We start from the raw sequence: 12,892 nt of genomic DNA, 5'->3' as shown, positions 1-12,892 counted from the left end.
AATTTAGCGACATCTGCGAACAGAAGGTTGACAGGGCCTAGATGTAAGGAAGGCAGAAGAAACTCCATATGATGCCAAAAATTGAGACAAACGGTCTTACTGGGAGAAAAGCGGAAGCAGGTTTTGATGCTCCAAGAGTGGAGGCGATCGAGACATCCTTGAAGACGTCGTTCAAGAAGGCTGGTCCATTGAGAGCTGTAGCAGATCGCAAAATCGTCCACAGAGAGGGAGCCCAGGACATCGGGAAGGAGACAATCCATAACTGGATTTATGGCAATGGCAAACAGTACAACACTTAGCACGGAGCCCTGGGGTACCCCGTTTTCTTGGGAGAAAGTACGGGAGAAAGTAGTGTTCACTCGCACTTTGCCATAAATTCACTAAGAAAAAGGGGCAGCCGACCTCGAAAGCCCCAAGAGAACAGTGTGTGGAGGATGCCTGTCCTCCAACAGGTATCGTATGCTCTCTCCAGATCAAAAAATATTGCTACTGTTTGGTGTTTCCTGAGAAAATTGTTCATGATGTAAGTGGAGAGAGCAACAAGATGGTCAGTGGCAGAACAATGCTTTTGGAAATCACATTGGGCAGGTGTTAAAAGACTTCGGGACTCCAGCCACCAGGCTAAACGGCAATTCACCATACGCTCCAAAACCTTACATACACTACTCGTGAGAGAAATGGGGCGATAACTAGAGGGGAGATGTTTGTCCTTTCCAGGTTTCGAAACAGGAACGACAATAGCTTCCAGCCATCTTCTGGGAACGGTACTGTCGGTCCAAATTTGATTATAAAGAGGAAGGAGGTAGCGCAGACTACGGTATGATAAATGCAGCAACATTTGATGTGGATACCATCCGGTGCTGGGGCAGAATAGCGAGAAGACATGAGTGTGTGTTGGAGTTCCCGCATGGAGAAAACAGTATTATAGCTTTCATGATTTGGAGAGGAGAAAGCAAGAGGTCGCACTTCCGCTGCACATTTCTTCGGGAGAAAAGCTTGCTGGTAATTTGAAGAGCTCAAAATCTCAGCAAAGTGTTGGCCCAATGAGTTAGAAATTGCAATGGGTTCCACTAAGGTACCGTGTGCAACAGTGAGCCCAGAGACCGGGGAGAAACTAGGCCCGCCAGATAACCGTCAAATCTAACTCCAAACTTCCGAGGAGGGAGTGAAGGTGTTAAATGAGCTAGTAAAGGAGTCCCAGCTTACCTTCTTGCTATCGCGGATGACACGATGGCATCGCGCACAGAACTGCTTATAGTGGATACAGTTGGCCAAAGTAGGATGGTGGCAGAAAACGCGAAGAGCACGTCGCCGCTCACATATTGCGTCACGATATGCCTTGTTCCACCAAGGAACTGGGGGGACACGGGGGCAAATCGGAGGTGCAAGGTATTGAACGCTCCACAGCTGTAAGAATAACTTCTGTAATATGAGTGACCTCATCATCAACAATAGGAAAGTGACTGTCATCGTATGTCACTAGAGATGAAAAAAGTGTCCTATAGGCTTGGGCAAACTTCCGGCGTCTCGGGCGCATATATGGCAGTTATGGCTGCAATCTAAGGACACGCACGGAAAGTGGTCACTTGAGTGTGTATTAGCAAGAGCGAACCATTCAAAGTGTCAAGCTAGCAGAACAGTACCGACTGAAAGGTCCAAACGAGACAAATTTGTCATGGAGCCAGACAAAAATGTAGGGTCCCCAGTGTTGAGGCAAACAAGATCCGCTTGGTGGAAGACGTCTATCAATAGTGAGCCGCGCGGACAAGGACGCGGAGATCCCCAAAGCGGGTGGTGGGCATTGAAGTCCCCAACCAGCAAATAGGGGAGCGGAAGCTGACCAAGAAGATGAAGGAGATCAGCTCTTGCCATTAGTGTGGACGATGGAATGTGTACAGTACAAAGAGAGAAGGCGTATCCAGAAAGGGAGAGACAGACAGCAACAGCTTGGAAGGAACTGTTTAAGGGGATAGGGTGATAATGGACAGTATCATGGAGAAGAATCACGAGTCCTACATGTGCTGGAGTGTGTAACGGAACATATTAAAGGCTTTACTGTACCGAAGTATGCGATACCCTCCAAATTCAACCAGTTTAACGAGTATTTATGATTATAGAAAAGTTATTGTGTATGTTAACAATGATTGCATAACATGTCTGCATAAACAGTCAACCCATTAAATTATACTGAATATCTGACCCACACAAAAGTTTATATCACTTGATCACTGATACAGCAAATGTCATCATGTAAAAACACTAAGTTCATCTTAAATAATTAATATGAAGTATGAAAAATAGTGGACAACTTAGGTACTTTGGATCTCCTTAAATAAAAATCACCCAGTGAAACCTATTTGTTCACTAGGAGCGGTTTCACTTAGTATTCACGAAATCAATCCTGTTTTAGACGAAAACCAATGTAATTCTTAATAATTCATGTTAATTACTTATTTATGCAAATTAGAGAAGTCAATTGACAAACTTCTAAAAAACGGCCTTTTTGTAACAAAGAATTATTCTGTCAAGTCAACAAATCTGTCTGTCATTTTAATAACATGTTAAATTATGTCACTCGATGCAAATTAATAACTTTTCTGCACAAATTATGATAACAGATGTGCATGTGACTTGTAAACTATATCTCTTTTTAGTAGTTCTTTGACAATGTTATAAATACAAGCAGCAAGAACGGTCGAGAAGCAGTCGGAATGTCACTTCGGTACAGTGTGTTTGTGTGTTATTGTTTGAGGTGGATAAACAATGCAAAGAACATGTAAAGGAAGTTGTGTTGTGCCATAGTCTTTGGTGGACAGTGGAATTAAGATGGCCACCAGAGTAATAAATATTTGAAGTTTACATATTTGTTGGTTTCGCTCGTTCTTTATCATCAAAAGCACATAAAAAACACAGGACCTCATGTTTTTAACCCTAGACAACCAGATGTAGAGCCAGCATCAGCATCGAGACACAGCAGCGATCCAGCAAGTAGCAGCGATTACCACAACACAATGCATTTTAATGGCGCCAACCTAACATCAAGTGCTAACAAGCTCCGTAAATGGGAGTGAAATAGTGCGATGATAGCAATTAGCAATATCTACGACCAGGCGACCATTACAAGTGCCATCAACAGAGGGGAGATCAAAATGGACTGACTGAAAATGAGGGAAAACAAAGCGATCGTGGGGACACAGCTTTGTTTCGCGAAGACAGAAGATGACCGGCGAGTAGGATCGTAAGAGGGTTGACAATTCATCTCGTCTGGCTTGAATGCCGCGGATATTCCACACCTTTTTGTACAAGAATAAGTGACTTCAAATCCTTGTGAAGATTATTCTTATTTCTAGTATTGATTCCATGAACTGAGCTGTTGGTTTGAAAAAGTGATATACTTTTAGTGACAAATTTCATTAAGAAATAAATATTTTGGGAAGCAGTAGTTACTATCCTTAGTTATCTTAACAAGCCTATGCAGGATGTTCTTGAGTTCACACCACATATAACTCTTATTGCACGTTTTTGTGCCCGGAAAACTTTAGCTTGTCTTGATGAATTACCCCAGAAAAGAATCCCATATGACATTATGGAGTGAAAGTAAGCACAGTATGCCAGCTTCTTCATTTTTATATCCCCTATGACTGACAGAATTCGCATTGCAAAGAGAGATTTGTTTAGATGCTTCAGCAGTTCTGTGGTGTGCTCCTCCCATTTGAATTTATTATCAAGCTGTAATCCCAAGAATTTAACACTGTCCACTTCTTCTATCTGCTTGTCATCATATGTTAGGCATATACTCGTGGGACACCCCTTACAAGTTCTGAACTGCATGTAGTGTGTTTTTTCAAAGTTTCGTAACAAAGAATTGACTAGGAATCAGTGATTAATGTCCACAAATATTTTATTAGCTGATCTTTCTAAGACTACACTTGATTTGCCATTTATTGCAATGTTTGTATCACTGGCAAACAAAACAAACTTGGCACCAGGTAATGTTGCTGATGAAAGGTCATGGATATACACAAGAAAAGGTAAGGGCCCTAAGATGGAACCTTGTGGGATCCCACATGTAACTAGTTCCCAGTTGGATGATGCCCGATAGCTTAATATATGTCTCTTTCCTAATAAAACCCTTTGTCTCCTATCAGAGATATAAGATTTAAACCATTTTGCAGCATATCCTGCATAATATTCTAATTTTCTTAAAAGGATATTGTGATTTACACAGTCAAATGCCTTTGACAGATCACAAAATATACCACTTGCCTGCAATTTTTTGTCTAATGAATAAAGTACATTTTCACGGTAAGTGTAGATAGCCTTCTCAATATTGGAACTCTTTAGAAATCCGAACTGCGATTTTGACAGTATGTTATTTGTGATAAGATGGTTATAAAGCCAGTTGTACATTAACTTTTCTAAAATTTTTGAGAATGCTGGCAAAAGAGAAACTGGACAGAAATTTGATGCTACTTCCTTACCTCCCTCCTTAAACAGTGCCTTAACTTCAGCAAATTTCAACCATTCAGGAAATACTCCACTGATAAACGACTGGTTACATAGATAGCTTAATATGTTACTTAACTCAGAATCACATTCTTTAATTAACTTTGTTGATATTTCATCATAGCCACTAGATGTTTTTCATTTTAAAGATTTTATGATGGACATTACTTCTGCTGGGGTAATGAGGGTCAAATTCATATTATGGAAGTTACTTGAAATATCTGGTCTCAGGTATCCCATGGCAGCATCTACAGAACCTGACAACCCCATCTTTTCAGTAACAGTTATAAAATGTTTGTTAAAAAGTTCTGCAACACTATACACATCTCTCACCAATGTATCATATACTCTTAATGCTATTTGTGCCTCTTCATGTCTGGTTCTACCAGTCTCCTCCTCAACTATATTCCATATTGTCTTTATTTTGTTGTCTGATATGACTACCTTTTCCTTGTAATATATTTGCTTTGATGTTCATATTACAGTATTTAATATTTTGCAGTATTTCTTGTGATGTGCTATAGCATCAACATCAGAACTTTTTCGGATTGACAGATACAGTTTTCTTTTTGTTTTATAAGATACCTCTATTCCTTGAGTAATTCATGGCTTCTTCGTAAACTTTGATTTAACCTTTGTTAGTTTTGGGGGAAAACAATGTTAAAATAAGGTTAGTACTTTATTAGCAAAAGTGTTATATTTTTCATTCATGCCATGAGCACTGTAAACATCACTCCAGTGAATGTCTCTGAGGAGTGTCCTAAAATAATCAATTTTTGGCTTATTGTTTACCCTCGAGTTCGGGTTTAACAATTTTAAATCCTGTTCAGTATTAACATTTAACAGAAGGAACTGCATGTCATGCTCTGAGAGGCCATTGATTATTGGTTTTTTGGTTTTGTAATATAATTTTGTTCATTGGACTTTTCTATAAATATATTATCGAAGGCTGTTTGTGAGCAATTGGCTACCCTAGTTGGGAACTTTACAGTTGGAATTAAGTTGAATAACAGTGTTACTAACTCAAATAAGTTCTTATTGACAGAGTCTTTAAGGAATTCTACACTGAAGTCATCAGCAACCACTATTTCTTTGTTTTTGATTGCTAAATGGGCCAGAACAGCTTCAATGTGGTTTATGAACAGATTAAAGTTATCTGCAGGTGCTCAATATACACTTAATATTATGAGGGATTTTTTATGAAATTATACTTATGTTGCACATGCTTCCATATGCTGTTGTAGGCAAAATTTATGAATGTCTATGTTCTTAAATTTATGACAGTTCCTGATGAATGTGGCAACTCCTCCTTTCTCCATTTCTGCTCTACAAAAGTGAGATGCTAAGCTAAATCCTGTAACACTTAAAAGTTCTATACCAGTGGTCACATGATGTTCAGAGAGGCAGATTATGTCAGCTGGGTTTGAAGACTCTAATTCATCTATGCAGATAATTAATTCATTAATTTTATTTCTCAGTCCTCGAATATTCTGAAGCAATAAAGACAGCTGACATTCCACATTTACTTAGTTAAAATTGTGTAGAGTTGAAATCAGCTGCTTATGCTGACGTAATGAGCTAGAATTATGTTTTTTTGGTTTCTTTCTCAAACTGAAGGTTTGTTTCAACTAACTTCTCTTAAAACTTGGTTTCTTTTGGTCCTCCCTACCCTAAAAAAAGGATCTTTTCTCAATCCTATAACCACTGGTATTTTATCACTCATGACAGTGCCTCTTCCCTTAACTTCCTTGCTATTTTCCCAGCCACTTTACCCTTCCCTTTCCTGTTGGGGTGAAGGACATACCTAGTATAATCCCACCTACTGACAGAAACAACAGGAACCACACCAATGTGTGACCCTTCATCCATCGTAAGCAGACATTCCAACTCAAAATTAACTCTCCTGACAGGAGTTCAAATTAGGTCAGTCATAGCGCCCAAGAATAGATACAAACTCAACACTAGTATGCTTTGATGCTGATGCAATCTTTGCCAGGTCACACTCTATACTGTACCCAGGTTCTGTGTCGATACTATTACCTGGCTCACCCACTATAACCAGAGTGTCTCCCTTAGTGAAATCTTTGCAAAGTGATCCTAAATCCTCTGTTACTTGCCCCAGACCAGCACTGGTTTAAAAAAAATCCTGAACTGGTATTCTTATCCTAGTTCATCCTGCAAAAGTTGGCCAACACCTCTTCCATGGGAACCACCTAACAGCAGCACTTTCTTTCTCTTTATTGATTTCCCTACATTCTTACTTTAATTGCTGCTGAAAGTCTGTTGTGCCCTGTCTACACCTGCACCTTCTTGAGACTCACCATGTTCTAACTGAAGCAACAGGTGAAATCTATTTTCCACATTCACCACGAAGCTGTCAGATGAAGTTCTAGGCCTGTTCCTCCTGTTGCCACTTCCCACCTCTCTTTGCCCTTTTCCCTCCTTAACCTGTCAAGATCTCCCCTGGCCTTGTCTAACTCAGCCTGAAGGATGGCAATTTTTCCATCCTGTTCTAGTATCTAACTGTCTCTACTATATATCCTACAAAACCACTGACAAGTCTCATTTACTTCCCCTACTCCCATGCCACTACAGTCACCCACATAAAAAATACTACAGCACCCGTCACACCAAAGCCCCAACCTAACAATTCTACAGCAAGTCAAGCACTTTTCACTCATGATAAACGCAACAGTTTATTAAGAATAAGTCTGTTAAATTACAGATAAACATGAAAATCTGATTCCACTAATTTGGGCTATACGCAACTATGTGTCAACAAAAACAACAGTGCAAAGTTTCTGAAACAACAACTTGAACTTTACGCTACTTTCCGGAAATGTGAGTTAAATAACAAAGAGGTACACAACAGCTAAATTGCTGGAGAGAGCAAAGAACAATTAAACGCAAGTCTATAGATTCGCTATGCCAAAACGTAAACAGAAAATACGACTACAAACCAACTGTACGATATTTTCACGTTTTCTGCTATATTATGTAAATAAAAATGAAACGTTTAATGGTACGCTTAAAAAGCACACTAATACACCAATTTACCATGTAATCAGTACTAAACTAAATGTTGTTATAATCTAAAATGACTTATCTTTATGAGAACAGCAAAACTCGCGAGTCACCTGGCTGCAGGGCATATAGTTTGTTTACAGAACACGTCTATATTTATGTGTATAAATGCTAGGTAAGTTAAATATTACCCATGTGAAGTGAACACAAACAGTATAATATTACAGAGATTCTTTACCTACTTGCACCTGACTGTCTCTATTGTAAACTGAAAATTGCACTCCAGAAAGCTCCTGTCAATCACAAACGTTAAATTTTGGTGTAAAAGCTAGACAAGGGAAAAAATTTGGTTCACAGGCTTGACACCACAACAGTATTTCAAGTTGTGCAAAATGTACAGGCAAAAGTTACAAAAAGATGTCAAGGAAATCCTGCTGAACACCAATCTAAAATAATGAATGAAAAAGAAACAATAGACAAAAAATAATATCCCAAATTTTTAGGAGTTTATACATATTGAGAAGAACCTGAGCTTGAAGTTAAATATTACAGATCTACACAAATGTCTACTGGACTTTTGATTAAGGGCAGCATTAGATACTCGAGATGAAAATGCCAAAAAGCTGCCTTACTTTTCCCAATTTAACTCACTAGCATCTTGCAGTACTGTTTTTTGAATGACTCTTTGTTGAGGGTAATTGACAACAGCCACATAGTGCATTTACTCATATATAAAGTTTGTTGTCTATTAATCACAATTTGAAAACAATACCAACATTCATAAATACAATACTAGGATGAGAAATGACTAGCTGATGCATCACTTAGATTTAGAGAGGCACAGAGGAGCCATAAAAATCCTTGACCATCTACCACATTTGTACTAAGTATTTTCATGAAATAATCCTCCTTTTGGAGTCACTTTTTGATTTGGTCAAAGATTTTGTGATGCTGTTTACACAACACCATGAAAAATCGTATAGAGTTCTTCTTTGCATCTTGTTGTCCCCCTTCCATCTTGTAAAGGATCAAGGCTGTCAAACAATACTTAAGAATTGGTTATATTGTCATCTGTCAAGAATCTCTCCAATGAATGATCAATATTTTTGGATTTCTTCCCATGGATCTTAAGTGTGACATCTACCTTTCCCATATCTTATGAAGTAACACAGTGGTTAAGACAACTAACTTCCACTCTGAAGGAGTAGGGCTCAAATCACATGTTTGACTTTCCAGATTTAAGTTTTTCATGGTATTCTGAAATCAATCAAGGTGAATAGTGTGGCGATTCTTTTAGGGGAAAAACTGGCTGATTTCCTTCATCATCATTGATGAGCTTGTACTTCATGTCTAGTAACTTAATTATTGACAGAAAATTAAATCATAATCTTCCTTCTGCCTTTCCCATTGCTATGTTTGTCATCATTCCACCGTAAATCGTTTGCGATAGTTGTTCCTAAATATGCAATGTCTTTGATCCTGGTGACTAAGCAACTCTGATATAAACAAAGAACACTGGGCCCATCAATTTTACAAAAACTTCGTTATGATATAACCTCCGTGTCATAACTGTGCCATCTGTGGCCAAAGTGAGCTGGCAACATATTCTAACTCTTTCTTTATATACACTATAAATATTAATCACTTTCCTCAAACAATGGAAGATACAGGATGTTGTTGACAAAAGCTTTACGTGTGAAAATCTTTTTGTTGTGCCTATCTGCGACTTGGCATCTCCACTATATCATGAATAGCTACTTTCCTTCTCATAATATTGTTCACCACTTTCTTGTATTTCCTTGTTACATAATCAAGAACTTGTCTACCCATTGATTACAACATGCCTAAGAAGACTTTAAATCTGCATGTGTTTGGTATATTATCCCAAACCATGTATTATATTTGCAAGACCACGTCATGGAACTATATACAAGGGTACAGAGAAATATTCTGTGAAGATGAAGTAAATGCGAAGCAGATAAGATCTCAATTTATATTCGAAGTTAATTTTATTATGTAATAGATAGAAAAAACAGGATTTTTATGGCTGAGTTGCACACTCCTTTCAGTGTCCCACTAAAGAAGAATAACGGATAGTTTAAGTCATTTCTCCTTCTAATATTATGAATGCTATTAATGTTTTCAAACTGTAATTAATTATTGACAGCAAAATTTGTATGAAAGTAAGAGTATTGTGAGGCTGTTGTCAATACATAATCACTGTTTAAAGAACAGTCTACAAAGCTTTTAGAGAAAACGAAAAAGACTTGTGTTAAAGTTTTAATAGTGAATATTCTAAGATGAGTGATAAGAAGCAGATAATTTACTTGAGAAAACTATAATATTGCAATCGCATGGATAGCCACTACTTAGCTTAAGAAGGCAAACTTTCAGTACTGCCACTAGAGCATTTAAAAGTGGAAACATTAATACCAGCTTCTGAAACTAGTAGTTTGTTCCTCAGGGAGGACAAAGGGATAGGATGGGAAAGGTTAGAATGGAGTGGCAAGTCACCAAGACCTCAGGGTCAGAGGAGCAGATAACAGAACTACAATAATAGTTCCAAAAGCTATGATTTGTATTTTCACTTTTAAATAAGTCTATCATCAGTGTTCATCCTCCCCTACCCCAACCCACCCTTCCCCCCTGCCTGCACCCAATCTAGGGTTCTTAATTATATTTTTTAAGGGTCGCACATACAAGTGCTGGATCCCAGCAATATGTCGCATGCACTACTGCTGCAATCAGTCACTTGTCTCAATCCCTCTAAATATCAGCAATTTCACCTGTTATTACTAAAGCCATTTTATTGAGAATTTCTGTTGTGGAAAATGAACTTGTATGTTTAACAGCAGTTGCAGTTGATCGTCATATCCACATGAATATTTGGAAAAAAAAAAAAAAATAGTTAAAAAACTAGAATTGTAATTAATTAAAGTTGTTTTGAAATCCTTTTCTTGGGAAGTGTTGATTACTTTACAGTATATATTATTTTTTTTCACTGATGCCAAATGTGTTGTGTACATCTTTCCAATGCACTAACACAATTCAGTTTTCCTTTACTAGTCATTAATTTCTTTTTTATTCATTAGTGTTATAAACTAACTGTGAGTATTTACACAACCTGTTTGCAAATCTCAAAGTGTAGAATTGTTATCAATAGTGGCAGTGATGATTATCGTAACTCATTATAAACTGTACGAGGGAGAGCCCATTTAATATTATGGTACATCATCCTGTTTAGAAGTTAATAAATTTAATAGTGCATGAAATTGTTTCATAAATATCACAAAATCATCAAATTCAGCTGAGTGTATGGTGACTATAACTATGAACTTCCCATCAACACTATTTCTAAATCTTGTGCTCCAAAATGCTAATTACTGCATAATCAGAGGGTGTATTACCTATTACTTCCCACTACAAATGGCAACTCATTCTACAATGTAATTCGTGGTTCCTGAACAACTATAAATTCTAACATAATATCTTATTCAATGTGGGCAAGGTGAAATGAAACAAAACAACACAACAATGCATAATACCTAGACAAACAAGTCACAGCCGTATTACCACACATCACAGCTAGCCTGCCAGGCAGCCATACTGCATTAACGAATTGTATGCGATCCATCAGATCGCTGTAATTCACATGTGATCAGCGACTGATCATTGCAATTTGCCCTCGCACGAGCAATCTATGAAGTGACCGCACATGTCCACACAATGGATCGCAGCACCCTTTCACTTGTGTGAGAGGAAATTTAGGTATGATTACTACCATACTTTGTGACAATCTTCTTGTTGTGCTTATTTTTTGCAGCACACATAAATTGCACTAGTTACCGAGAAAATGCCTTTTTGCATGCCACACATGAATTTTTGTTTATACACCCAGACATATTTTGCCTGAAGAAGAAGAAGAAGATAGTAAAATGTATAATTCATTACTAGAAGATCACACAGTCTTCCCCCATGTAAAAAAAAAAAAAAAAAAAAAAAAAAAAAAACTGCTTGAATGTCATACTTTTTCATATACACACTATAATTTAATAACATAACATTTCACATGCCATTTTTGGTGATGCACATGATATTAGGCTAATGGTTAGTTTGGTTGTTTCTGAGAATGCTTTGCTTTACATGAGAACTCTGTCATGAAAATAAGCATCCACTGTTATCATTTAATGTGAAACCAGCTATGGTGGAACAAAAGAATACTGATTTCTGTATTAAATGTTGCTGAACCAAAGAGTATGCATAATAACATGTTCATTTCATGTGTTACAGAGGACATCAATATGAGGCAAAAGTAACAACATTCTTCAAAAAACTAACAGAGAGAAGTGTGAAGTTTCCATGGCTGTAAGCCTAATACAATGTGCAGTAGCAAAAATAGTGGTTTGAGGCATTCGATTACAAAACTGAAGTGACTCTACAGGAAAAAATACTTCAGGGAAAACTGCCTGATCTTCAAGTAATTAATCAGACATTTTACTGAGAACCGCTAAGGACATCTTGCTAAAAAGATAAAACACATCTGGCTGTTTACATAAAAATTCATGAGCAGTACACAGAAACAATTTATATTTTGTTAATCTGACACACTATAAAAGTATTCATTACTGTAGATGATAGACATTCCTCTTATTACTAACATACTGAGAATAACATAGTAGAATATAATTATGGATGTGTGACCATTTTTCCATTGTATTAATAAATAAGTTGAAATGAAAACATTGATTAGCTGATTAGAAACTTTGTTTCTATTCAGCAACAACATGCTTACTTTTGAACTGCATCTCTTCAGATCAAATACAGGATTACTTTCAACAAGTACTTTTTTTTCTATTTCATTGGCATCACTATTGGTGATGGCATCCTCAGTATTTGCTTCTGTTAGACTCAAGTTGCTTAACTTTGAGAGCATATCCTGATCAATGCCAGAATCATCCTCAATACCATCTACTTCCTTTGCATCTTCTTCCAGCATCTGTAATAGAAAACAAATATCAACCTAAGCATAGTTATTAAAACTTAATAATGCAATAGCTGATCTGCAGCAACAATATAAAAGGGAGCGGGGAGCTTATCAGAACTGCAATATAACTTACAATTTAATAATATGAATATAATAGAGGGAAACATTCCACGTGGGAAAAATATATTTAAAAAGAAAGATGATGAGACTTACCAAACAAAAGCACTGGCAGGTCGATAGACACACAAACATACACACGAAATTCTAGCTTTCGCAACCAACGGTTGCCTCGTCAGGAAAGAGGGAAGGAGAAGGAAAGACAAAAGGATATGGGTTTTAAGGGAGAGGGTAAGGAGTCATTCCAATCCCGGGAGCGGA

At 37.4% G+C, this 12,892-nt stretch overlaps 1 protein-coding gene across 2 annotated transcripts in view; it reads right to left on the bottom strand.

Moving 5' to 3' along the window:
* LOC126100803 (transcription termination factor 2) overlaps positions 1 to 12,892 on the bottom strand; it is a 255,850-nt gene that overhangs the window by 29,096 nt on the left and 213,862 nt on the right. For both annotated transcript variants that reach the window (XM_049911433.1, XM_049911432.1), the window contains exon 15: positions 12,323 to 12,526. In XM_049911433.1, the coding sequence (XP_049767390.1) occupies positions 12,323 to 12,526 (204 nt within the window). The remainder of the gene's footprint in view (positions 1 to 12,322; positions 12,527 to 12,892) is intronic.

Source organism: Schistocerca cancellata, chromosome 9 (genome assembly GCF_023864275.1).
Source record: "Schistocerca cancellata isolate TAMUIC-IGC-003103 chromosome 9, iqSchCanc2.1, whole genome shotgun sequence".
NCBI lineage: Eukaryota > Metazoa > Arthropoda > Insecta > Orthoptera > Acrididae > Schistocerca > Schistocerca cancellata.
This window is presented reverse-complemented; position numbering and strand designations above follow the sequence as displayed.